This window comes from Cetorhinus maximus, chromosome 17, assembly GCF_964194155.1.
Source record: "Cetorhinus maximus chromosome 17, sCetMax3.hap1.1, whole genome shotgun sequence".
Taxonomy (NCBI): Eukaryota; Metazoa; Chordata; class Chondrichthyes; order Lamniformes; family Cetorhinidae; genus Cetorhinus; species Cetorhinus maximus.
The window spans coordinates 97,954,135-97,979,656 of NC_135895.1; the positions used below are offsets into that span (position 1 = coordinate 97,954,135).

The 25,522-nt window shown below is 41.0% G+C and overlaps 1 protein-coding gene across 3 annotated transcripts in view; it reads left to right on the forward strand.

Annotated features, from left to right (window-relative positions):
• Positions 1–25,522, forward strand: part of gpsm2 (G protein signaling modulator 2) — a 76,644-nt gene that overhangs the window by 1,309 nt on the left and 49,813 nt on the right. For all 3 annotated transcript variants that reach the window (XM_078561702.1, XM_078561703.1, XM_078561704.1), the window contains 3 exons: positions 10,525–10,836; positions 22,636–22,857; positions 24,121–24,256. In XM_078561702.1, coding sequence (XP_078417828.1) covers positions 10,778–10,836; positions 22,636–22,857; positions 24,121–24,256 — 417 coding nt within the window. In that variant the 5' untranslated portion in view covers positions 10,525–10,777. Of the gene's footprint in view, positions 1–10,524; positions 10,837–22,635; positions 22,858–24,120; positions 24,257–25,522 lie in introns of those variants that run through there.

The window sequence follows — 25,522 nt, forward strand, 5'->3', positions numbered from 1 at the left end:
CAAAAGGACAAAGGGGTGTAGACGGTGATATTAACTAAAGGAATGATCGCTTTGCGAAACATCTTCGGCCTGTCCGCAAGCATGACCCAGACCTCCCTGTCGCTTGCCATTTCAACACTCCACCCTGCTCTCATGCCCACATGTCTGTCTGTCCTTGGTTGCTGCAATGTTCCAGTGAAGCTCAACGCAAACTAAAGGAACAGCACCTCATCTTCCGATTTGGCACTTTACAGCCTTCCGGACTTAACATTAAGTTCAACAACTTCAGACCATGAACTCTCTCCTCCATCCCCACCCCCTTTCCGATCCCCTTTTTTGTAATAATTATTATATTTTAATTTTTTCTTTTCCCACCTATTTCTATTATTTTTAAATTTATTTCCATCAATTGTTTTATCTCCACCTTTTAGCCTATTTTGATCCCTTCCACCCCACCCCCACTAGGGCCACCTGTCACTTGCTCATCCTGCTTTCTACCCTTAATGTCAACATTAGCACATCCTTTACCTAATACCACCGTCTACGCCCCTTTTGTCTATGACATCTTTGGTAATCTCTCCTTTGTCTCCACCTGTCACTGGCCCTCTATCCAGCTCCACCTCCTTAAACAGCTTATATATCACTTCATTTCTATTTCTCATTAGTTCTGATGAAGAGTCATATGGATTCAAAACGTTAACTCTGTCTTCCTATCCACAGATGCTGTCAGACCTGAGTTTTTCCAGCTATTTTAGTTTTTGTTTCAGAATTCCAGCATCCGCAGCATTTTGTTTTTATCTTAGAGGTTTTTTCTTTCCCCATCTCTGGCACAGTATATACAAGAAATTCAAGTTTGGAAGATTGAACTCCCATAAGAGCCCTCTCCTTTCCCCTGCCACCCTCACTCAATTTCTGTCCAGTTAGATTAATGGGTGGAAAATCAGACAATCTGTTAAGGACTGTGGCTTCTCTTTACCTGATTGGCAAAGTAACTGTATGCCCTAGGCCAAGGCAATCCAATAGTTCCAAGTGCAGTATTGGTAATATGTAACATGAAATTTGTTGTAAAGTGAAATTTTTACTTCTTTGATAGGCCCTATGGCCTTATTAACCTATCAGTTGTGGAAATATTGTCATTTTAGCAAGAGTAAAAAGAATGCAATTAATCAATGACGATTTTAATATGAATCAGGATCCTTGTAACCTTTTGAAGTTGTGTACACAAGATAATCTTTAATATTCACTGTAAAGAATATGACCTTTGTACAAGCTATTGTAATACAGATGCACCTTAGTGTGACTGCTTCTGAGTGGAATTATCTAACAGATTTTCTGCTTTGCTGTACTTAGTTTTCATCAAAGTTTTTTCATTTATTTCAAACCTAGTATTAAATTTTATATCACGATGCAAAGCATTTTATAGTGTAAGACTTTACATTTTTTTGCAAATTGTGACCTTGCTGAATGATTAAAGCTGTAATACAGTAAATACTGTACTGAAGAGCCGTTGTTCGTCATCTTACTGGTGAAACTTTGCTAGTGCTTGCATTGTAAATGTAGCAGAGTTTTCTTTTAAAGATTAGCATTTTCTGGCATTACATTTGAGCTCTATCACACTATTCTGACAATGAACATTATTCAGCATCATGATCATCTATATACCTGATCTGCAGTATACAACAATTAAAACATGCCAATGGGCATCATATGGCAACCACCAGTATCACATGCAAATTGCTGTCCAAAAGATGGTAACTTACTCACTGAATTTGATGCTTCAATAATTTCAGTTCCAGAAAGCAAACATAGATAAAGCTTTATTTGACTGAATGTCAAAATAACGTTAAGATTGAGTAACCTCTTAAGTAACAACTAATTTTTCAAGAATTTCTTCATCCTGCTTTATTCAAAATTCTTATTTATTTATCGAAAATGTGAAAACTACTGGTGATAGTGTACTCATGGCTAAGATCAGAGAATGTGGAGTCAAGGGAAAAAGAACTCTGACAAAAGATGGGAATTGGTGTCCTACAACAATTGGTGCAGATATAAAAACAGAAAATGCTGGAAACACTCAGCAGGTCAGGCAGCGTCTTGTGGAAAGAAAAACAGTTAATGGACTGGATTTTAGGGTGGATGGGGCATACTGCTTGCCCACCCCTGGAAGAAAAGTCTGTTCCCATTGACTGACTTTAAATAAGGCTACCATGCAGCGATAACAGACTCCAGGCGGTCTAAACAAGCTCAGTGTGTGGCTTCCACCCCTCAGCGGGAGAAAGTTCCACCCTCTAGATCTGCTAACCGATCTAATTGGTCAGCAGCTCCAGCAGCACCAGAACTCGGTGGATGCTACTGGGACTACAAGGAGGCCCACAAAGGTCAAGGATGCACACCGGACCTAGGCAAGTCTTGGGCTTTTTGGGCAGGGAGGGATTGGTCACCCTAGGGAGGGGGGAATGGGCCTGGGTTTTGGAGGACAGGTGGGAGACTAAAAGAAGGGTAGCATCTTTGGGTGGGGGGCAAGAATGGTGTGGTGCCGCTGATACACAAAGGGCACCAAATGATGTACCCCACTCCTTCCCACCATTTCATTAAATTTGTTTTTTTTTAAAAAAAAAGGCCTTCCCACTCTTGCTGTCTGCTACTGCTCAGTATATAATGGCAGTGGAGGCATATTGAGGACCTTAAGTGGCCATTAATTGGCCACTTAAGACCGTCAATAGGCTTAAGGGTGGATGGTCTAGTGGGGACCTTATCACCCCGTCTCCCGTATTATGGAGACTGGTTTGGGGGTGGACTGGAAGGCGGTGGGCTAGCTACCTGACATTTTATGCCAACCTGCCCTGTGGGGTGGGGGTGGCCATAAAATCTAGCCCAACATTTCAGGACCATGTCCTTTGTCAGAACTGATGCTGGATTGTCAGAACTTTGAGCTGGAACTGCTATTCACAATTTACATAAACAATTTGGACTTGAAAATTGAAAATTAATTTCTAGATGGATCGAATTAAACAGAGAAATTATGTTAGCCTTGTATTGAACCTTGGTTAGATCACAACCTGGAGTACTGTGCATAGTCTCCATATTATGAAAAAGATGGAATCACTGGAGAAGGTGCAGAAAAGAATGTTACCAAAGCTGAATGGATATACTTGATGGGAACACAGAATGAGCTGGGGCTGTCTTCTCTAGAAAAGAGAAGCCTGAGGTGAATCCTCATAGCAAAGCGGACAGGATACACTAACTGAGAAACATAGAACAAGCTGGGACTTTCTTTTTCTAGAAAAAAGAAGCCTGAGATGTGACCTGCCATTAAAATTATGAAAGTGTTTGATTGGGTAGATGTAGAGAAAATGTTTCCTCTGTGGGGAGATCAAAACTAGGAGTCATAAATGTACAGATAAACCTAATCAGAATTTCAGAAGATTACCCAAAGAGTGATGAGAATGTGGAATTTGTTACCACCATATTAATCCATTTAAATGAAAGCCCGATGCACACATGAGGGAGAAAGGAATAGAAGGTTATGTTGATCGGGTTAGATGCAGTAGATTGAAAGCAGCATGAATACTGGCATAGACCAGTTGGACCAAATAATCTGTCGGTGCTGTACATCCTCTGTAATGTGAGCAGTGTTAAAACTATGCCATGGTAATCTTATTTAATTGCTATCAACCTGTCACTGTCATACAGATTATTCAATAAATAAGTTACCTGAAGTAACGAGGTATAAATATATTTACAAGCAACTAGCAACTGAATGCATTGTCAGCCTAAGTTCAGTTAGTAGCACTCCCTGCTCTAAGTCAGAAGGTTGTGAGTTCAAGTCTTTCTCCAGATTCATATACGTAATCTAGGCTGACACTTCAGTGCGGTACTGAGGGAGAGTTGCAGTGCTAGAGGTACTGCCTTTTGGATGAGATTATAAACCTAGACTTATTTGCCCTCTGATGTATGTAAATATCCTATCTCAGTATTCTGAGAAGGGGAATAAACCATGTGTCCTGTCTAATGTTTACCCCCTCAACAACATCAGTAAAACAGATTATCTGGTCATTATCTCATTGTTGGCTTGTGGGTCCTGGCTGTGTTTCCTATATTACAATGGTGATTGCACTTCATTGGCTGTCCTGAGGTTGTGAAAAGCACCATATTAATACAAAAGTAATAGAAAAAGTTTCTAAAATCCTTTAAAGACTAGAATTGGAGTATGCTACTCCTTTAGCCCAACTATGTGCAACCTTAAAAGAAGCTATGCCAATTAGCCCTCTTGCTGCTCTGTTACACAAAGTAAAATTCTCTTCAGATCCTGGGCACAGACTTGTGCTTCAAAGGACTATATCTAACTGTCATGTTGGTAATTATCATACCTATCATTTGGTACAACAGTAGTTATAACACAAGCTCTTCAGCCAGCATTTATGTAGAAGCTATTCAGTGGTACTACAGCCCCAATGTGTTTACCTAGCCAAAGATAATTTCTGGCCTCCATTTTCAAAAAAAACTTGTATTGCTGATGTGTTGGATCTTTTGTATTTAACATTTACAAGATCACAAGATGGGTTCAGATGAAGAGATCCTTTTTAATCTTGTACTTCCAAAATAACAACCTTACCTCCTTCCCAATACAAGTTCTAGCTGTTTCCATTGTTGTAATCTCATTGACCCCTGACAATCTGCTCTAGCTGTTTGTGATTGTGTTAAATAAATTCTTCCCTGTTCTGTTCTAACCTTGCCAATCAGGCCCCTGAATCTATACCAATTTACCTTGTTTCCTTGGTTAGTCTAGCAATAAGAAATCCAATGCAATATTTTATTTTGCTTATTGCTGTGAAGTCCGTTTAGGAGATATATCTCCAGGTTTGAAGAGCCTTCATTTAGGTAGCCATGGCTCTTATTTTATAACACCAGATTCATTGTTGTTCTCGGTATTGTCCACTGGGCTTGGGTGGTTTCTTTAGGTGCAGTGAATAAAACTGATTGTAGTACTTTAGGTCCTGCTTGCCCAGAGCACAGTACAACATCAGCATGATTTCTGGGGACTTGAACTCATTTTATTTGCATGTGCTATCATTAAATTTTCTCTTCTATGTTTGCACATTCTCAATATTTTGGGCCCCTTTTATTGTTGCTTATGGTCCTGACCCAAATGTGTTTTTGTCTAAAATGGTGTAATGAAGATGCAAGACTGTCGAATGAGTGTAGTGTTTTTTTTCTTTGGAGCCTACAAAGGAACAGGTGTAGAAAGCTGAAAATCTTAATGGAGCATGGAATTTTATTTGAGAATTTTTTTGCTGTAAGTTGGAATTTTTTTCATATTTTGAAGGGGATGGGGTTCTGGCTGTTTTCATAAATTTAAGAATTTTTGTCTTTGTTTTGTCATTGGCGATTTACAGTTTGAATCCAAACCCCTACTTCTAATACCTCAAGGCTACTTCTGTAAATTAAGGGGCTTGAGCTGGTTAACAATAACTCTAGTCAAGGTAGAATTGATTGTCAGATTATGTTGCAATTCTTTGTTAGTTGACCCACTTAGCTCTGATACAACGAGAACAAGGTTGGACATTTCTATATTTGACAAGACCAGATATGGCAGAATGCAGCCCAGAACCTCCGTTTTAATATGCCTGTTAAGTGGGCTGGCCAAACACTTCTCCTTTATCAATGCTGTTCTAGTATCCAGAAAAAGCATCCATACCTATTCAAGGCCAATCATTTGTTTCATTGAGAGTTGATACTTCTTTAATTGTTGGCAGATTTTAAAACCCAATTTTAACTAAGGTCAGTCATGCAGGACATTTGAAATAAAACCACACCACACAATGGTCAGTACCTGTATGGAATTGGAAATATTTTGAACTGTTTCATTGTGGATCCATTAGAGCCAACACTTTCTTGTAATTTGACTTTTAATGTTTTAGCACAATTTCCCTCACTTCATTCAGCTTGCATTTTTAGAGGTCCATGCTCTTGAGGTGGATCCAAATTCATTTAGCTTGACAAGAAAATATTGCAGTTACAACCCAGAATTTTCAATTAAGTTTACTTTCCTCTTCAGAAAGCAAGGTGCTAAAATTTTAACTTGGATAGTGTTGTTTCATTGGTGTTAAAAGTGCTGGTGTTCTTTGGATCCCTTTTGTTTTATTTACAACCTAGATAGCTGTTGCATTTGGTAACAAAAGCCTGGAAACTAATGTGACTGGCGCTATCACATGAATGATTGATGTGACCATATCAGATTCCTCTTTCCACTATTTGACAATAAATGGGTTAATACTTCCATTTAAAATAAGAGGGAGGAATTCATTGTGCACATTATGTATTTCTCCATTGACATTTACTTAAGTAATTTCAGGCTAAATTCTTGATAAAACACATTACAAAATAGTGGCTAACTAAATGGGTTGTAGAAAGTGTTTTGCATGTTGATTCATGCTGCAACAAGCCTGCTCTAATATATAATGATTTCTTCTTGATGCTAGAATTTATGAAGAATTCCATATCATTTTATGTGCTAATCTAGCATAATCCATTTTTATGTGTAGAAGTATATGCTCCTACATCTTATGGTCTTATTTTAATCAGTAAGGGAATAAAGGGTTATGGGGAAAATGCAGGAAAGTGGAATTGAGGATTATCAGATTAGCCATGATCTCATTGAATGGTGGAGCAGACTCGATGGGCCGAATGGTCTACCTCTGCTCCTGCGTCTTATGGTTAGATCATCTATTATGATGTTGGTTTACGAATGGAATTTCTGCTTGATGAGCATTGCTGTAACAATTACTTCCAAACTCTTTTCTGTTATATTACGTGGTTTTGGAATCACTCAAGATTAACCATATTTGTGTGCAGATAGTGTTTAGCACAGTGGACTAGAACACATATTTCCATGACCTCAAAAGCTCAGCAGGCATTTTGCTGTAGGTTCAGAATTGTAAAAGTTAACCTGTATTTTGAAATACCCATTTTAATCTGTTAATTCTGTTACGATGTGGCAGGTGGTATGTGCCTGGCGCACCAAATCCACAAGGGAAACTTGGCCACGCTATCACAACGGTTTTTCAATTTGTATTTATTACGAGAAGATTTGTGCACTGGATTCAGAAAGTCCTCTAACACCTTTTAGAGATTTTAAAATTAAATTAAAGTATTTATTAACAAAAGAAAATAATTCAAACACATACATAAGGTTACAGTTACTTAATATTATAATAAATCCCAAAATTCCTAATTAACTTGACTCCCAACTACACACCCCCTTTAAAGCAACAGTCCAAAATAGATTTTAAATTTAAATAGGCAATCCAGCAAGGTTACCACAACACCCACTTGACACTGGGATTCCAAAGGCTTTTTAACACCACTTTAGTTACTGAAGCAGCACTTCTTCTGAGTGGCCAGAGGCTTCATCCAAGTCTGTTTCACATGGTGTACCATTCAATATTTTACATGTCCACCCCCACATAGTCTTCCATCCTTTATATATGTTTCTCTTTCTCTTTAATGTGTAAAATCCCATTGTTCTACATATCTTTGGAAATTTACTTTTCCCATAATATAAAAATAAACTTATTGCTTTGCCTCTCGTATCTTGCGAGTTGTAAACATTACGCCATCCCTTTGAAAATCAAACAACCCCTTCACTTATCTAAAAATGCAAATTTCATTCACAGCCTATCTGTAGAACCCTCATCCCAGCTTATCCATCTCCATTTCAAAAGTCTGCTTTACACCTACTCTTTTGATAATTCCAATCTTTTAGTCTAATTATTTCTGTTTTAATTAAATCAGTCATACAAACAGAATAATCCACACTCACAACCATAAGCCTACAGTAATATGAAAAATATGATAGTTTCATGACAATTGAGTGGATAGGATACAGACTTATGTTCCTTGATTTGATATTTTGTTAACTGTAATATAATCATCCTATTGCTTACTACTTCTGATTATAATTCCAATTTTTTTGAGCAGAGAAACCATTAGATTATGAAGTAAGCAACAAATTTTGTCTTCTGCTTGAAAATTTTAAACATGTGTAGCAAAGTTACTTGCTGTCCAAGTACAATACAATATGAAATTCTGTGTTTCAAATGACCCAATTATAGCCCCAAGAATTGTTTTGATCACTTGCTAATTTTCCAAAATCAGTACTAAATTTATCTAATTTTGACATTAAAATGTTATACCCAAAGTTCGTGAACGAATGGCGCTGAATCAACCCATGGTTGTTACCAGTGATAGAACAGTTTTCAATTGTTTCTATGCAAATACAACAAAATACTGTAGTTTTGGAAGTCTGCTTTCTAGATTGTTCCCCTTGTGATATTGCTATCAAATGCTATTAATTCACCAACCTAAGTCCACCTGACACGGAGCAGAAGTGCATTCCTACTCAGGCCCTGACACCAACCCCCCCCAACCCCACCTGCTGCTGGAGTGAGGAGGAGGACTAGGAAGAGAGAAGCCAACAGAGGGAAAAAATGATTTGGAGGGAATGGCAGATTTACCAAAAGAATCCAAGGCAACCTGATGATGATATTTGAGCATAAAGCACCTCAGAGTGCAACATGATGTATGTTGATAACTCTAATACCATTGCTCTGTCTGTATGTAATGATCATATTGAAATGATTGTAATATTCATTAATTGTATTGAAACACCTCATGACCCATGTGTAAAAGTTGAATCTGATTGCACTTTTTTTTATAGTGATAGTGAAATGTTTTGTAATGTTCTTTCAGATATTTTATGAATAAAGTATATTTTTTGGAAAAAAATATTTGAACATAAAGCGAAACAGAGTGAAAGAGAGAGATGGAAATAATTACTGTGAAACAAGCAGTGGCAGTTAGAAGTAAATAATCACTAGTTTGTGACCAATGCAAGAAATATGAACTAATGTATAGGAAACAGTGATTACCATGGGAACCATGTAATGAATACTACTCTTTTGTATTCCTTAAACTTGACTATCTTCCCATTTGTTTGTAAGCTATTTCTGCTGAACATTTTTAATTCGGTCCCTCCACCATTATAATCCTGCTTTTAAGCTGACAATTTGACAGATGTTCCTAACAAGAGGTTACATGTAAAGCTGATTATATTTTCAGCAAAGGTGCTGATACATGGCATATGGATTGTTTTTCCTTTAACTCCTGAAATATGCTGGCATTTCTCTTGTACTGGAGTTGAAGTGTCCTTTAACCCCTTGTTCGTAAATATTTGGAATCATTTTCTCACTGTTTTTGCAAGGCATCATCTAACTGTCTCAGCCTATCTTGTCATGTAAATTGGCCAAACAGCAATTCCACTAATTAGGTAGAATGGGATTGCAAATTGAAATGTTTCAACAGATAAGAGGAAAGGCCCTTTTTCCAATTATGAAATGCAATCCAAAACTACTGAGCCCTACTGAAATGATTAAGTTTTCCATTTTATTATCATAGTCATGATGCATAATTCATAAGAACATGCTTTGAAATGTTTCGTATGAATGTTTTTAACTTGTGTTGGCTTTGTGTTTGATGAGTATGACATAATATAAACTGCAGATACGATGAAGTAATGCATGCTACCAGATCTTTATGTAGAAACCTATCCAGGTAAGCTTGCCGGTGTCCATACACCTATGTCTACTTGATTATATCCTCCTGCTCTCTGCAGACAATACAATGGTCAGTGAAGAAAAGAAAAATCAATCCAGTTTTATGCTTGGTATACTTCATCACCGACTTTAACAAATAATACTTTGGATAATTTGGCAGCTTGTTGTAGTCAATGCATATGTGCTTTTGTCTTTAAAACAGGGGAAAAAATCAACTGAAACGAGCTGAATCTAATTGACGTTTGAATGAATCAGTCTCTTAAATGAAAAAATAAGTCAGCATAATTTTGGCAGTAACATTTAAATATATATTAAAGAAATGACTGCACGTTTAAATCTATATGGTTGCCAGAGTTACTTTACTACTAGTAGAAATAAATTGTCTAGTTTGGTTCAATTTTCCATTCTTATATTTTGAAAACTTTACTTGATGCTTAACAGAGAAAGTGCCTTGGTTTTGTACCATAAAAATTCTAACTATCATTATTCTTCATCTAACTATAATTTAAAGCATGGGTTAAGCAGAACAAAATAAATCTTTAGGATGAACTTCCTATTGAGTTGGTAGAAATTTAAGGAATGAAATCCAACATACAAAGTTGTGTAAATTTCTGCAGCATATCACTGCAACTATAATAGGCTATTGCAGAGAATTTTGTTTTGCTGTATTGTCACTTCTAGGATACTTGTCATTTTTAGGACAACCGTGATTACCCTTTTTAAATGAGAGAATAAAATTCCAGAGCTTTTCATAGGAACCCTTAAAACAAGTGAAGGTTTTGCTGTTATTACTTGGCAAAATTTCCGTGATTACATGAAATTCCTGTCTTCATTTTAGTCATTGATGTTTTTATTTGCTGGCAGTCATTAAGGGTTATGTATATGAGCCGTAGGTTTATTTATGCAAACATTCTTTTGTTTCCTTTTTCAGATTACAGTTGAAGGAACTGGGGCCACCATTACAAGAAATCACAAGACCTTTTGTGAGCTGAAACAATTTTTCATAGTTCTGAAGAAGAACAATGAAGCAAGAGCTTAGCATGTAATCAGCATTCCCAAAACTATCATACTTATGGAGCCTAGATCTTGAGCATTTAATTGAATTTTCTTAAATTAAAAGAGGAATTGGCATTCTTCTGGAGCCTACAGTGGATATGTTTAGCATTGTCATATAATGCAACTGAATGGATGCAAATGATGTTTTAGTTGGTCTGCGTGAACACCCCTATCATATTCGCTACAGGTAGGATTTTTTTTCCATTTTTGGGATAACTAGTAAATTGTATAAATTTGATTTGAATATTTTCATTCAATTTGTGATTTATTATGGTGATAAAGCAATAAAATATTTGCCTCATAACTTAGCAGTGTTTTTTTAAAAAAACCCTGCCTTTAAACAGAATCTTGTATCTCTAACAGTAAAAGTGTACAATTGGTCCTAAAGTACAATTCCCCCTTCTTCAATTTTTTTTCCCATTCCTCACAGTTTCTCTTCCCTTTTATTTTCCCCCATGATTTAAATATCTCCTGAAATGGCTTGGCAGAGAGAGAAACTATAAATCTATTTTGTGTATGGCACCAATCCTATAAATTTTTGTTTTATTTTTAAGGTTGCATAATTTCAACAAAAATACAAGCTGATCTTCCACATATTAAATTTCAGTATCCCTCCACTATGCCGCGACCGCCCACACCCAATATTTATAAAGAAAACAACCTAGGTAAACTCATGCTGTAACTACACCATCCTGTCAGTGGAGGTTTTGCAGGTGGGTGTAATTACAATATGACATTTGCATAAGCATTCCAGCATTTACTGTTTATATTTCAGATTTCCTGCATCCATTGTAATTTGCCTTTTAGAAATTTGGACATTAATAAGGACAATGTATGATTTTAAAATTTAAACTAATTTATCTCTGCATACTTGTCCCAGTCACCCTGTGCACATTGTGAGAGATGACTATATCCCCTTATTTTTTTTTCCATCTTGTTTTACTACCAAGGGCCACAGTTTCTGTAGTCTGTACTTCATCTAAAGTGTCTCATTTCTGGTAAAATCTTGTTCTTTCTAAAGACCCGGAATTGTACACATTGGCCCAGATCTTCTGGTCAATGATAATGCTGGGTGTATTGTTGCTGCTCGTGAATCTTTCTGCACCCTGCAATACTGCCCATTTTCAGCCGGGACTTCCAATCCAGGCTGCAATGAAATGGACCAGTGCAGCCTGTCCAGGGTAAGTCTGACGAGCGAAATAGAAGACAGATGAAGAGAGGATATGCCCTCTTTTTATGACACTAGCTGCCACATTCAGGTAAGTTTTTTTTTTAAGGGTTCCAAGTCTTTTAATGAATGATTGTGGGTTAGTGAATGGATGGGTGGGCAGTTGGGTCTAGATGCCAATGGATAACCCAATAGCTCCAGCTGTAGATGAGCCCTAATATAGAATGTTCTGGGTCTGACCTCTAACTTCAGTATCATTCATAAACACATTTTACCACTTCTTGTGAAGCCACTAAATTAAATTACCCTCAACAGCACTCATGCTGTTTTACACAAATTACAGAAGAATGCAGAAAGGTAAAGACAACCTTAGTTCAGATTATCCTGTCCCTCCCAGCTGAAATGAAAAATCAGCTCAGCATTTGGGAAGCGACGAGTTAGAAGTAGGTTGGGTCGGTTGGCAAGGGGATAGGGAGGGGTACCGAATTTGAGGGGGGTAGCTGGGAGAGAGAGTTGGGGGAGTGGGTTCTGGTGCTCAGTTAAATTAAGCTGGCTAATCTCTGAGTTAGACCAAGTGTTAATCAGCACAAAAATTACAAGGTAAGCACTACTAAGTTAGGACTGAGATGAGGAGAAATTTCTTCACCCAGAGAGTGGTGAGCCTGTGGAATTCACTACCAGTGAAAGTAGTTGAGGCCAAAACATTGTATGTTTTCAAGAAGGAGTTAGATATAGCTCTTGGGACGAAAGGGATCCAAAGATATGGGGAGAAAGTGGGAGCAGGCTATTGAGTTGGATGATCAGCTATGATCATAATGAATGGCAGAGCAGGCTCAAAGGGCCGAATGTCCCACTCCTGCTCCTATTTTCCACGTTTACCCAGGTAAGTTCTGCATATCTGGCCCAAGTCTCCAAGCCTGTGCTGAATGTCTGAGGTATTTGCAGAAGGTCCAGAGCATTGGATATTGGAAAACTTCCCAGGCAATCTCAGAATGTGTGTGTACATCAAGACTTCTGCAGGGTTCCAATGCACATCATGGACTCAAGTCCAGGTTTTGCAGCTCTGGGTATCGGAAGATTTGGGCCAATATAAAACTGTGGCCTAACTAGTGATTTGTCTGTTTTGGTATTGCCTCTATTATAGTTTTATCAACTTGTCTAAAAGAATTGCATTAATATGAACATTGATCCTCGCTTGGCACAGCGATGAACATTTCTAGTTAAGCAAATAAATTAGTGGCTTTGTTACATCTGCTGGCTAAGGAAAATGGTGAATTGAAACTCTACAAAGGTGAGGCAATAAACTCGGCCGCTTACGTTTGAGTGGTAAGTCTTTAGAGATTGATTTTGTCTTTCACATCCTTGATCGAGTGATATTCATCTTTCTGAAAAGCAACAAAGAAATACAGCTATAATTAGAGCCTCATTTGTTAATGCCGAGAGCTCTGAATATACCCACTTCACTCATACTAGTATTTTGGTGCACTAATCTAAATGAGGATGGCACTAGTCATTTTTTGACAGTTTTTTTTATTCTGTCGAAGCTCCGTTCTGCATAGCTCCAATTTTTTTTTAATATTAGGTGCAATTTGTTTTCTTCAAAGAAAAACTCAATCTGTTTGATTTAATGGTGTAAACAGGTGAAGATTAACACGTAATTTGGTGTCCTTTACTCTACATGGATGCCAATGATGCTGCATTTTATGTGTGTAAATTTGAATTAATGAATTGGGATTGCAATTTGAAACAACTACTTTTTAATTCATGTCACCTTCAAAGCAGCACTATAATCACATTGATTTAGAATTTTTTTTCAACAAAGCAAAAACAACAGGTTTGGCTGTAGATTTTGCAGTAAGGTAGCTTCACCCAACCTTGCTGAAATTTGTTTTTGCCTGCAATATCTGACACAGTAGTCTTTTGAGCTGTTGAATGATGGTTTAGAATCCATTGTGTTGGTGGAATTGAGTGTTGTCATTCAACAGCTTGGATTGCAAACTAGCCCATGTACTTGACCCGTATTAAAATTAAACAGGAACACGCAATCATGATTTTGAAACACTGGCTCTTTAAGCCACATTTATAGTCTTTGATTGTATGCCATGCTATTTTGGCAAAGTGCTGATTGAGATCAGTGCTTTCCTCCATGGGGGTGGCAGGTGGAATGCTATCTAGCAATTTCAGGGAATTGATACACCGAAACTAGCAGTGGGTTGCTTGGGCTGCATCATGGGGAATTGAGGGAAATGAAGGATTGGCCTGAAATTTGTGCAAGCATTCTTGGCACACTTCCAGAAGTTAGAAATGCTGCAGAAAGTCTGAGAATTGGACTCAACTTTCAAGTTTTTGGAGGGGGCCTGTTTGCAATGGAACTCTCATCCACTCAAACATGGGCCAGAGTTTTTAGCTCGGCATGCAAGCGTGCACCTGACATGCCTGAGCGTGAAATAAAGTGTGTTGGCGTCAGCCAAGTGTGCCGATGTCAATGCGCACTTTCGCGATTTTTCGCTAGGCGGGCGCATGATGAAGATGGAGGTGCGCCCGCCATTAGTTAAGTGGCCAGTTAAGGCCCTTGAGACACCAATTGTCTCAGAGTTTACGTAGCCAGTGCGATTTTTCAGGCCGTCTCACAGACTAAACAGGCAGGTGGGCAGGCCACAGTTTCAAAAACCTCATCCATGGGCGGAATAAGAGGGGTCAGTGAGCTTGTAAATGTGAGTAGTTTGTAGTTTTGGGTATAACTTGCTGTTGGTTGCTTGCGTGAGCCAGACATCACCATTTCACTTCAGAGCTGCTTTGACAGAAATAAGAGGCTTTAGTTCAGGACTCAGTGTTGTTTTCCAGGTCCCTGGAGCATTCGTACCACTTGGGCCTTCCAGATAGCAGACAGCATTCCCTTACCCTGGTAATAGAGATTGTGGTCTCTGCTGGAGGCACATCCTCTGAGGAAGAAGAGTGGGCCAGAATGGGGAGAAGGCCAGATGTTCCTATTCAGCCTGCAGTGGAGCGACCTGTTGGCCCTGCGCCTCTCCTCCCACAGGAAGTCCAAGGCGGAAAGGGCTGCAGAAGACACCACTTTCCTGCTGCCAGGGTTTATAGGCGGTGATGCAGCTACCTCAATATGTCTGAGGTGCAATGCCGAAGGAGGCTCCGCCTCTCAGGGGAGACAGTGACCTCCATTTGCCAGAGGATCAGCTCCAACTGTGTGGGTGGACACCCCATGCCAGTGATGCTGGAGGCCACAGTGGCCCTCAACTTCTATGTCCCCGGCTCTTTCCAGGGCTCAGTTGGAGTGTGGAGTCCTGTATGGAGTCTCCCAATCAGCTGTCCACAGTTGCATCAAGCTGGTGACAGACACTATGTTCAGGTGTGCATTGACTTTCATTCACTACCGTACGGATGAGGCCAGCCAGGCAGAGTGAGCCAGAGGCTTTGCAGTGATTGCTGGGTTCTCCCACGTCCAGGATGCAATCTACTGCATGCATGTGGCCATCAAGGCGCCAGTGGGTGAGCCGAGTGCCTTCGTCAACAGAAAGGGCTTCTGCTCCATGAACGTGTCTGTGTCCGCTGGATGCGGCGTCTGCACGTCTGTGCAATGTACCCTGGCAGCCCCCATGACGCTTACATCCTGCGACACTCCCAGGTGCCGAGGCGCTTCATCGCTCCAGCCCGACGGGATGGATGGCTGCTGGGTGACCAGGCTATCCCATGAAAAGGTGGCTCATGACGCCTCTCCGCCACCCAAGAACAGAGGCCGAGCAGCAGTACAACAAGAGCCATTCCTCCGCAAGGGCGGTGGTAGAGAGAACCAAAGATCGCCTTAAGATGCGCTTCCGATGCCTGGACCATTCGGGCCCCCGAATGGAGTGCGCCCCACGCTCCAATACCCCCCAGATTGTGTGTCACTGATAGTGGTTGCATGCTGCGCCTTCCACAACCTGGCACTGGAAAGGGGGGATGCAGTGGCTCAGGCAACAGACAATGAGCCCAGTAGTGAGTCAGAGGATGAGCACGATCAGGAGAACACTGAGGGCATAGATGCTGACCTGGGCAACCTCCAGGGAGGCAGAGACACCTGGGATGCTTTGATCCAATGCTCCTTCAGCTAGCCTACCAAATAAGAGCCACCACCACATGCCAGGGCTACAGGCTCCATACTCAATCAACATACACCATGTGCCATTTGAATAAAGTTTAAGAAGAAACACGTCCATCATAACATCATGGCTCACCCTGCACCTGCAGAACAAATAAAGCATCCAGAGGCTAGTTGCACAAGAACACATTTAATTAAATGGTGCCTGGCATACATTCTACAAATTAGCATTGACAGGTGTTTTCCATCACACCAATAAACAATGAATGGAAAAAAAAATATCACCCATGATCAGGCCGTGTTGTGATTAAGCTGCTTTAAGATTTTGCTGGCGGGTGCTACGTCTAGGTGCTCCCTCCTTGTTGGCACTGGTATTGGAGACAGCCTGCTCACTCTGCTGTCCTGTTGGCCTTGATTACTTCGGGCATCCTTTGGCCCGTGGAGCCTGTGCTGGCCCCGCCTGGGAGGGAGTGGCCAGTGTCATGGCTGGCATCTCCCCAGTCGCCGCAGCCTCATCGGATGCCACGATCACTGGCAGAGGAGCTGCTGCCCTCATCCGGAGCACCCTGAGAGGAGCCCACAGGGATGACAGGCAGCTCATGCGCCAATGTGAGGCCGCTCTGGATCTCCCTGCTCACCATTGATGGATGGGCACCAAGCTGGGATACTGGGTGTCCAATCCACCTGCCGCGCTGACACTGACTACCTGAGGTCATTGCTGGTGTGAGGGCATGCAGGCCTGTGCATCCCCAGGAAGCCCTGATTGAGCTCCTGGAGGAGCCTCTCCATGAGATTCACCACTCTCTCCATAGAGGAGGCAGTGCGTTCGGCCATGAGGGCCATTGCATTACTCATGCTCTGCATGGACTCCTCCACAACGGAGACATGGCATGCATTCCCTCATGTATCTCCGCCAGATCCTCCCGCAAACCCTGCTGTATGTCCAGCATCTGCTGCCTCATGGACGACTCCAGAGGCACATGATCAGCCATCGACTGAGCATTGTCCTGGTCCCCAGCCGGCGCCTTGGCCACTATCTGCCTCCGCCTGCACCTCAAGCATGTGTGAAGTGCCCTCACCAATGTGCACCAAGATAGTAGCCAGTGATTTAATGTCCGTCGAGGTGCTGGTATCTGTGCTGGTGGGTGTGACGCAGGTGTGTTTTGATCGGTGCTGTCCTCAGGGGTGGGCCTTCATGCTCCTCCTCCTGAAGGTTGGGTGGTGAGGGTAAAGGAGTAACAAGGACATGTCATTAGTTGAAGTCATCACACTGTTACTGTGCATGCCTGGCAGCCTCATGAGACAGATCATCCTGCTCTCATCTTTCAATTATCAGTGGAGATCCCAGGTTCGAGGCTCACATCAATATAGAGACTACAGGGGAATAGTTGCAATTGCCGACATTCCCACCTCAGAGCACTGCACATTCACCTCCCTGTGGCACCAGAACTTCTCCGCAGCCGCTTGACCTAGGTGCATGAGCCTCCTGCTCATAATTAGTGAGGATTAGTAGGTGTGGCGGCTCCCCCCCAGTACGCAACCTCTCTGCATTGTTATGGGATGTTTTCTCCTGAAAGGGGAGAGGAGCATTGATTAGTCCACTCTCTACCTGCAGTGCCATTGCAGCCTGACCAACCTCTCCTGAGGAATAAGTCGTAAGGCTCAGCCGATTCATGACTCTGGAGCTGCAAGGCACTCGGTCCAAGCAGCTGGGGCTCACCCTCTTGCCCAGATACTGCCTCATTGACATTTGCCACTCACACTCTAACACCTCTTGAGGCCCATGGGGGGATGGGCAGCTCTGAACTGCTTTACAAAGTGACCCATGCCAACACGTTGCTCACCCTTCCCGATTGCAGGAGATCGTTGAAGAGCTTCTGCCACTGTACCCACGTGCGCTGACTGTGGTTCCACCTCCTCCCAGGCCTTTTTGGTGAGGTGCGAAGGGGCTTCCTCCTGTCCCTGGGGACAAGGGTTTCTCTCCGCACTGCCACTTCCTTCAGGAGGGTAGCGAAGCACTCGTCTGAGAAACGCGGGGCCTACTGCCCCACAGACTTGCCCTCCCACCTACAACGCTGTCCATCACGACTTCCGTGTCCTTCGGTATCAGCCTTCCAAGGGCTGCTGAGGCCGCATTTGAATCGGCCACCGGGTTGCTATTGGACCGGGCAGACATTGAGCGCCTGCCCCTTCGCTGTGTGTTAGGCTGGGTGGACCTTAATTGGCCCACCCGTGTGTGGCAGTCGGCTTCCCAACTGCCCCTGTTGAGCCCCCCACCCCCCCGCCCCAAGGGCAAAGTCCTACCCATCTCCCATGCCAAAGAGAATGTGATGGGGGAAGGGAATTCGCAGACTTGATACTTTATTAGTTCATTTAGTTAGCTCAAAAGCTGCTAAAGTTTTTCAGGGGTACAAGCCAAGACTTTGCCTCCACCATTCAGAAAACCATACACTTGCTTTCTATGGCATATCAGCAACACAGCAGAACCCAAGCTAGGACTAAACAAGTAACAAGCCTGTGAGTTTCTTCCCTCGTCACATTCCCTTTGACAAAGGAGATAATATTTGAGCGGATGAAGCGGGTTCCATTCCAAACAGGCCCCCTCCAAAAACTTAAAATTGGAGCAAGGTAATGTTTCAGTTTTATTGCTAATGGAGGTTGTCAATTGGGAGGCTTCCTTGAATGTAGGAACTTATTTTATAGAAACAGCTTTAAAAGTGGAGGGTTTCTACTGTCTGTGGTTAACTTTCTTCATTTGAGCAGAAGGATGAAAGTGGCTTTATAGAAACATGGCCATCACAAACCTGTGGGTAAAGACCTCTCACTTCCTTGCTATTAGTAGTCTGGCAGTTTTACTTGCATTTGATGGTTTAAAAATTGTTTACTTAGTGTTAAGAAACTTTGGGAGAATTAAGCTACACATAATTGTGAATGTGAGTAGTACTGGGGGTACTCCAACCATACTGACTGGAAACTTGAAGCTGCTTTCATTTTCAGTTCCATCAATGTTTACAACGGTGGGAAAAGCAAAGACAGGAGCCACGTTAAACTGCCATTTATAATGATAATCCAAAGGAACTGACTGATGTGGCTACTCTAAAGAAGATTTCTAGCTGCTAAAATAAACTAAAATTGCATACAACTAAAATTGCATACAACACCAATTTTAATAAATGTAGTTTAATTCACTGCCAGTTTTGTATTTTAAAAGTACCCATGCACTATTCCCAAGTGAAAAGGCAAGTAGGGTTTCTGCTTCTGCTTTAACGTTTATACCTGTTGTGACCAAATGCAAATTTTGCGTGTATTCAAAGTTATTAATGATCTAAATGTTTTTAGACCATAAGAGCTTCTATTTTGAACTCGTTACAAACAAAGTAATATACAATCTGCAAAAGAAAAGGCAAAATTAAATCAACAAAGACGACAAGCAAAAAATATCTGCATTATGGAGAGTTGATCTTCGGTACCTATCCGATACTAGATTTTATTGCTTTAAATACACGGTAATACAATTCCAGTTGATGAAATAGATTAAAGTGAAATGCAATGCCATTAAATGACTACTTCTATAATATTTATTGAACTTATAAAAATTGGATAAATATTTTGAAACCTCTCAATGCCAGTGACTGTGACCTAACCATTGTTAAGGGAATAGTTGCTTTCTTTGTACAACAGATTTTTTCAGATAAAATGTAGCACTAAACCTAGTCCAATCCATTTTTATGGAAAAAAGACAAATTCGTGGGAATGCATAAAATTGTGCCTACAAGAACTAGGCGATACAGTTTAAAAATAAGGGGTCTCCCATTTAAGACTGAGATGAGAAGAAATTTTTTCTGAGTAATTAACCTTTTGAACACTCTTCCTCCTCCTATCTGCCTCCTCTTTAAATACTCTCAGCGATCTAGCCTCCACAATTTTCTGGGGTAGAAAATTCCAGATCTTCACTACCCTCCTGAGAGAAGAAATTCCTTCACACCTCAGTTTTAAATGATTGTCCCCTTATTCTGTAAATATGTCCCCTAGTTTGAGATTCCCCCACAAGTGGAAACATCTTCTCAACATCTACCCTGTCAAAGCCCCCTCAGAGTCTTGTATGTTTCAATAAAATCACCTTTCATTCTTTTAAACTCTAATGAATAAAGGCCTAACCTGTTTAGCCATTCTTGATAAGTCAACCGCTTCATCCCAGGAATCAGCCTAGTGAATCTCTTTTGAACTGCCTCCAATGCCAGTATATCCTTTCTTAAATAAAGGGACCAAAACTGTACACAGTACTCCAGATGCGGCCGCACCAACACCCTGTCCAACCCCCCAGCAATACAGGCCAAAATCCCATTTGCCTTCTTAATTACTTGCTGCACCTGCATGCTAACGTTTTGTGTTTCATGCACAAGAACACCCAGATCCCTCTGCGCTGCACTTTTTTTGGAGTCTCCATTTAAATAATAGTCTGCCTTTTGATTCTTCCTACCAAAGTGCATGACCTCATACTTTCCTACATTGAACTCCATCTGTCAAGTGTTTGCCTACCCACTCAACCCATCTATATCCCCTTGCATATTCCTTATGTCCTCATCACAACATGCCCTCCCACCTATTTTTGTATCATCAGCAAATTTGGATAAGTTAAGCTCTGCCTCCCTGTTCCAAGTCATTAATATAGACAGTAAACAAATGATGCCCTAGGACTGATCCTTCTGGCACGTTACACCTTTCCAACCTGACTGTCTTCTTGTGTGTTAACCAATCCTCAATCCATGCTAATACCCCCCAATACCATGAGCTCCTATTTTGTGCAATAACCTTTTATGTGGCACCTTATCGAATGTCTTCTGGAAATACATCTACACCTACAGGTTTCCCCTTTATCAACTCTGCTTGTTATATCCTCAAAGAACTCTAGCAAATTTTTCAAACATGATTTCCCTTTCACAAAACCATATTGACTCTGTTTGATTGCATTAAGCTTTTCTAAATGTCCTGCTATTTCTTCCTTAATAATGGACTCTAGCACTTTCCCAATGACAGATGTTAGGCTGACTGGCCTATAGTTTCCTGCTTTTTGTCTCCCTCCCTTGACATGGGTGTCACATTAGTGGTTTTTCAATCCGCTGGGACCCTCCTGGAATCCAGTGAATTCTGGAATATTTTAACCAATGCTTCCACTATCTCTGCAGCCACTTTCTTTAAAATCCTTGGATGCAGGCCATTAGGTCCTGGTGACTTGTCTGCCTTTAGTCCCGTTAGTTTGTCAATTACTTTGTCCCTCGTGATAGAGGCTGTTACGAGATCTTTCCTCCCATTTGCTCCTTGCTTATCTGATATCTTTGGGATGTTTATAGTGTCCTCCAACATGAAGACCGATGCAAAATATTGGTTTAAATTACCTGCCATTTCCCTGTTCCCCATTCAGGCAAAAATCAGATTAGCCATGATCTTATTGAATGGTGGAGCAGGCTCGAGGGGCTGAGTAGCTTACTCCTGCTCTTAATTCATATGTTCATATATGTTTGCGTCTCAGCATGTGGGGGGAAAAGAAAAAGTTAGATGAACCTTGTCCTGCAAGAAAGAGGGAAATGTGTCCGTGTGTGTGCAGTCGTTTTGGTTGATGTACCTGTTGTGCTTGAATAACTGAGATGTGGATGTGAAACTTGCAGCAATGTATGACGGTGAGCTGAAGTATAAGTCATGATTAGTAGAGATTGCTGGCAGGTGAGTAAAAGTAATGATGCATTGAGCTTGTATCAGGCTAGTGGTGCAGTTGGTGGGCTAAAGCATTTGAAAATAGCTGTTTTAGCATCTCTGGCTATCTGGCCAGAAGGCGACTACCAAAAACAAGCTGCTAAGAGAGCATAATTGTTGATCTGGCTCTGCTGTGCCACTGCATAGACTTACACTCCAAGTGTCCTTCACTTTATTTTTCTGTTGAAAGGACCCCTTTTCAAATGGATTAGTAAGCACGGACTATCAAGTAAATTATAATGCTATATTAACTACATAATATGGCATGATAAGAGTATTTTAATAATGCTTTTAAGAAAACAAGTATTTATTTCCAGATATCAGTGAGATAGGCCCTTTTTCATTGCAGAGTCAGACTATCTTTTGTGTCTCCATCCTAGGTGAAACAGCAAACCACTCTGTGCTGTGCTCCTGCCTCCTCTTTTGCATTTTACATTATTTTGCAGACTTCCAGAAATGCCCTACAGATCTTTAGGGGGCTGCAGACCTCCATTTGAGAACTACTTCTAGTGCAGCCATTGAATCTTTTTTATTAATTTAGTATTACACCACTCCCCCCACAACTTTCATTTCTTGCTATCTCTACTGAAAATGTTCCAACTATTCAATCATCATCATTAAGGTGGAATAAGGCCTTTGGATATTTTTATTACACACAATCCTTCATACGTTTTTTGAGTAGGCAAACTCCTTTTTGTTTCCAAAGATGATCTGACTGATATGCAACTTGCTATATTAGTAATCATGGCCTTGAAATGGTATTTAACTACAATGTGGAGAAGTGCATTGATACAAAATTACACTTAGACTGCCCAGTCACCCTAGCTTCACTGTTTGCGATAACAATTTTTTTCATATGTGTTTTCATTTTGACCTTTTCAATACAACCAATTCTTATGTTTCTACAATCTAGGGCTATTCTAATGCATCTGGTTTCATGAAACAATTTTGTAACCTCTTTGACTTTGTAGAATGGAAGCTTCCTGCTTGGAACTGGCCTTAGAAGGTGAACGACTCTGTAAAACAGGAGACTGTCGAGCTGGAGTATCATTTTTTGAAGCTGCAGTTCAAGTTGGAACGGAGGACCTGAAAACCCTCAGTGCCATCTACAGTCAGCTTGGAAATGCCTATTTTTATTTGCATGATTATTCCAAAGCACTGGAGTACCACCATCATGACTTGACTCTTGCAAGGTAAGCATGCATTCTGCCTCACTTTGGGTCTCCATGTATATGAAGGCCATTGCACTAATTTCTACTTGTAATCTTTGGAGAAATTTTGCAAGAACCATTCTGCTGTAATTTCATTCCTTATTGTTCTCATGAGTATTTATATTAGAATATCAGTTTAATTTTGTCACTTGTGTCAGATGCTATGTTTTCCATCTTTCATTTGTGTCTGATCATAAAGCAATCTTTTAAACATTCTAATTTGAGGAAAGTCCAGACAATATTACTGGAGGATCAAACTATTCTGGTATATGGCTCCTGGCTTAAAATCTTGCTGTTAACCATCAAACATTTGATCTAGTCCATTCTTTCAAGGAAAATATAGCTTTCTTAGTTTTCTGTTTAGCCCCCAGTGGGGAACATATCATCCAATGCTTGACAAGATGAGGCTGGGAGCTTTTAACTCTCAAGACTCATCTGCACACTTCCCATTAGTTTTCCACTTGAACCTAGTAGGTATAACAAAGTGGTCTGTGGGTGCAGGTAGAATTTTGTGGAATAAGAGGCTGCTGCAGGAGACCTGAAGGACCATTCTAAGGTAGTTAATTAGGAGGGGGATTGGTAGGGCAAAATGATTGTGATTGAGGGGGTGGGGAAGGAGAGTAAAGTCTAGGCCTGGCATGTCCCAAGATTTCCTTGTGGGGCTTGGAGGACTGCTCTTGCTCCTCTTGGCCCCCATGGAAAGAACAATTAAAATAACTTGTATTCTGGGTATTTTAGTTCTGGATCTAGGTTAGCCTTGCAGAGTGGTAACAATGTTTTCCCTGTACAGACCTGGAGTTAAAATTTTACTCCTGCCTTGTTGATGTTATTGGAGCCTGACCAACATATTTGAAGCGACATCATGCCTTCCAGCGGGTGTCCTGCTTGCCTGCTTGAAACAGATGGTTAAAAATATATCATGCAGGGGCACAGTTAAATCGAAAGGGATAAGTCACAGGCACAATTTTTAACTGCCCACCCAGTTTCCACCAAGCAGGGAGGATTAAAGTCAGGTTTTTCTCTCTTCGGATATGAATGTATCTTTCTAGCACTTGTTTTTATTTCAGCCAATTTGGTTCATTAAACCATAAATGGAGCCATAAATTATTTTGACTTATTGCATGTTACAATTTTGGTCACCATGCTCGAAAAGGCTTAAGGGATGAATGCCAAGAACAAAGGACTTGATACAGAAAGCTTTGTCAGTTTTTTTTCGTTCTAATGTACTGTTCATTTAACTTTCAGAACAATTGGTGATCGACTGGGAGAAGCTAAAGCTAGTGGTAACCTTGGCAATACTTTCAAGGTTTTGGGGCGCTTTGATGAAGCAGTCGTTTGCTGTCAAAGACATCTGGACATTTCCAGAGAACTCTGTGATAAGGTAGTGGTTAGCAAAGAATTCAATATAAAAACAAAAAACTACTGCGGATGCTGGAAATCCAAAACAAAAACAGAATTACCTGGAAAAACTCAGCAGGTCTGGCAGCATCGGTGGAGAAGATAAGAGTTGACGTTTCGAGTCTTCGTGACCCTTCAACAGAACTGAGTATAGTTAGGGGAGGGGTGAAATATAAGCTGGTTTAAGGCTGGTGGGGGGTGGGGGGTGGGGGGGGGTGGGGGAGAGAAGTTGAGGGTGGGGTGGTTGTAGGGACAAGCAAGCAGTGATAGGAGCAGAAAATCAAAAGATGTCACAGACAATCAAAAGGTGTCACAGACAAAAGGATCAAAGAGGTGTTGAAGGTGGTGATATTATCTAAGAAAATGTGCTAATTAAGAATGGATGGCAGGACACTCAACGTACAGCTCTAGTGGGGGCGGGGTGGAAAGACTGACAAGGTATTAGTTGTAGATTTAAAAGTAATGGAAATATGTGGGAAAAGAAAAATCTATATAAATTATTGAAAAACACAAAAGGGAGGGGGAAGAAACGGGGTAGGGATGGGAGGATGGAGTTTAAGATCTAAATTTGTTGAATTCAATATTCAGCCCGGAAGGCTGTAAAGTGCCTAGTCCCTATAACCACCCCACCCTCAACTTCTCTCTCCCCCCCCCGCCTTAAACCATTTATATTTCACCTCTCCCCTAACTATACTCAGTTCTGTTGAAGGGTCATGAAGACTCGAAACGTCGACTCTTTTCTTCTCCACCGATGCTGCCAGACCTGCTGAGTTTTTCCAGGTAATTCTGTTTTTGTTAAGAATTCAATATGCTTGATCGTAATTCACTTGCTAACCATTTTTTCTGTGCCTTTTGTGATCAGTTGCTTTAGCATATTCTGCAATATTACTTTGCCAATGAAATGTTAATACATCCAATCATAATTCTAAAGACTCAGTGGGTAATTGCACTGAGCATTGGGACACTGAGTCATGGAGACCAAGAAGTTCTCAGTGCTAACTGAGCAGATCTGAACTGGGCAGTGATGGGGACACTACATTTGGGTTTATTCTATCCTGTTCATTTCCCCCACTTTTCCAGCACAGTTTCAATTACATAGCCCTTTTCAGTGTTCTAATTTTTATGTTGTTGTTTATCCTTCATGATCAGTGCTCTGAATTCCTGCATTCCCATGGGCTGAATTTTCTGGCTGGTGGTGCGGGCGTGGATCCGATCGCCGCCCGCGATCGGGTCCGTGCTGCCATTTTAT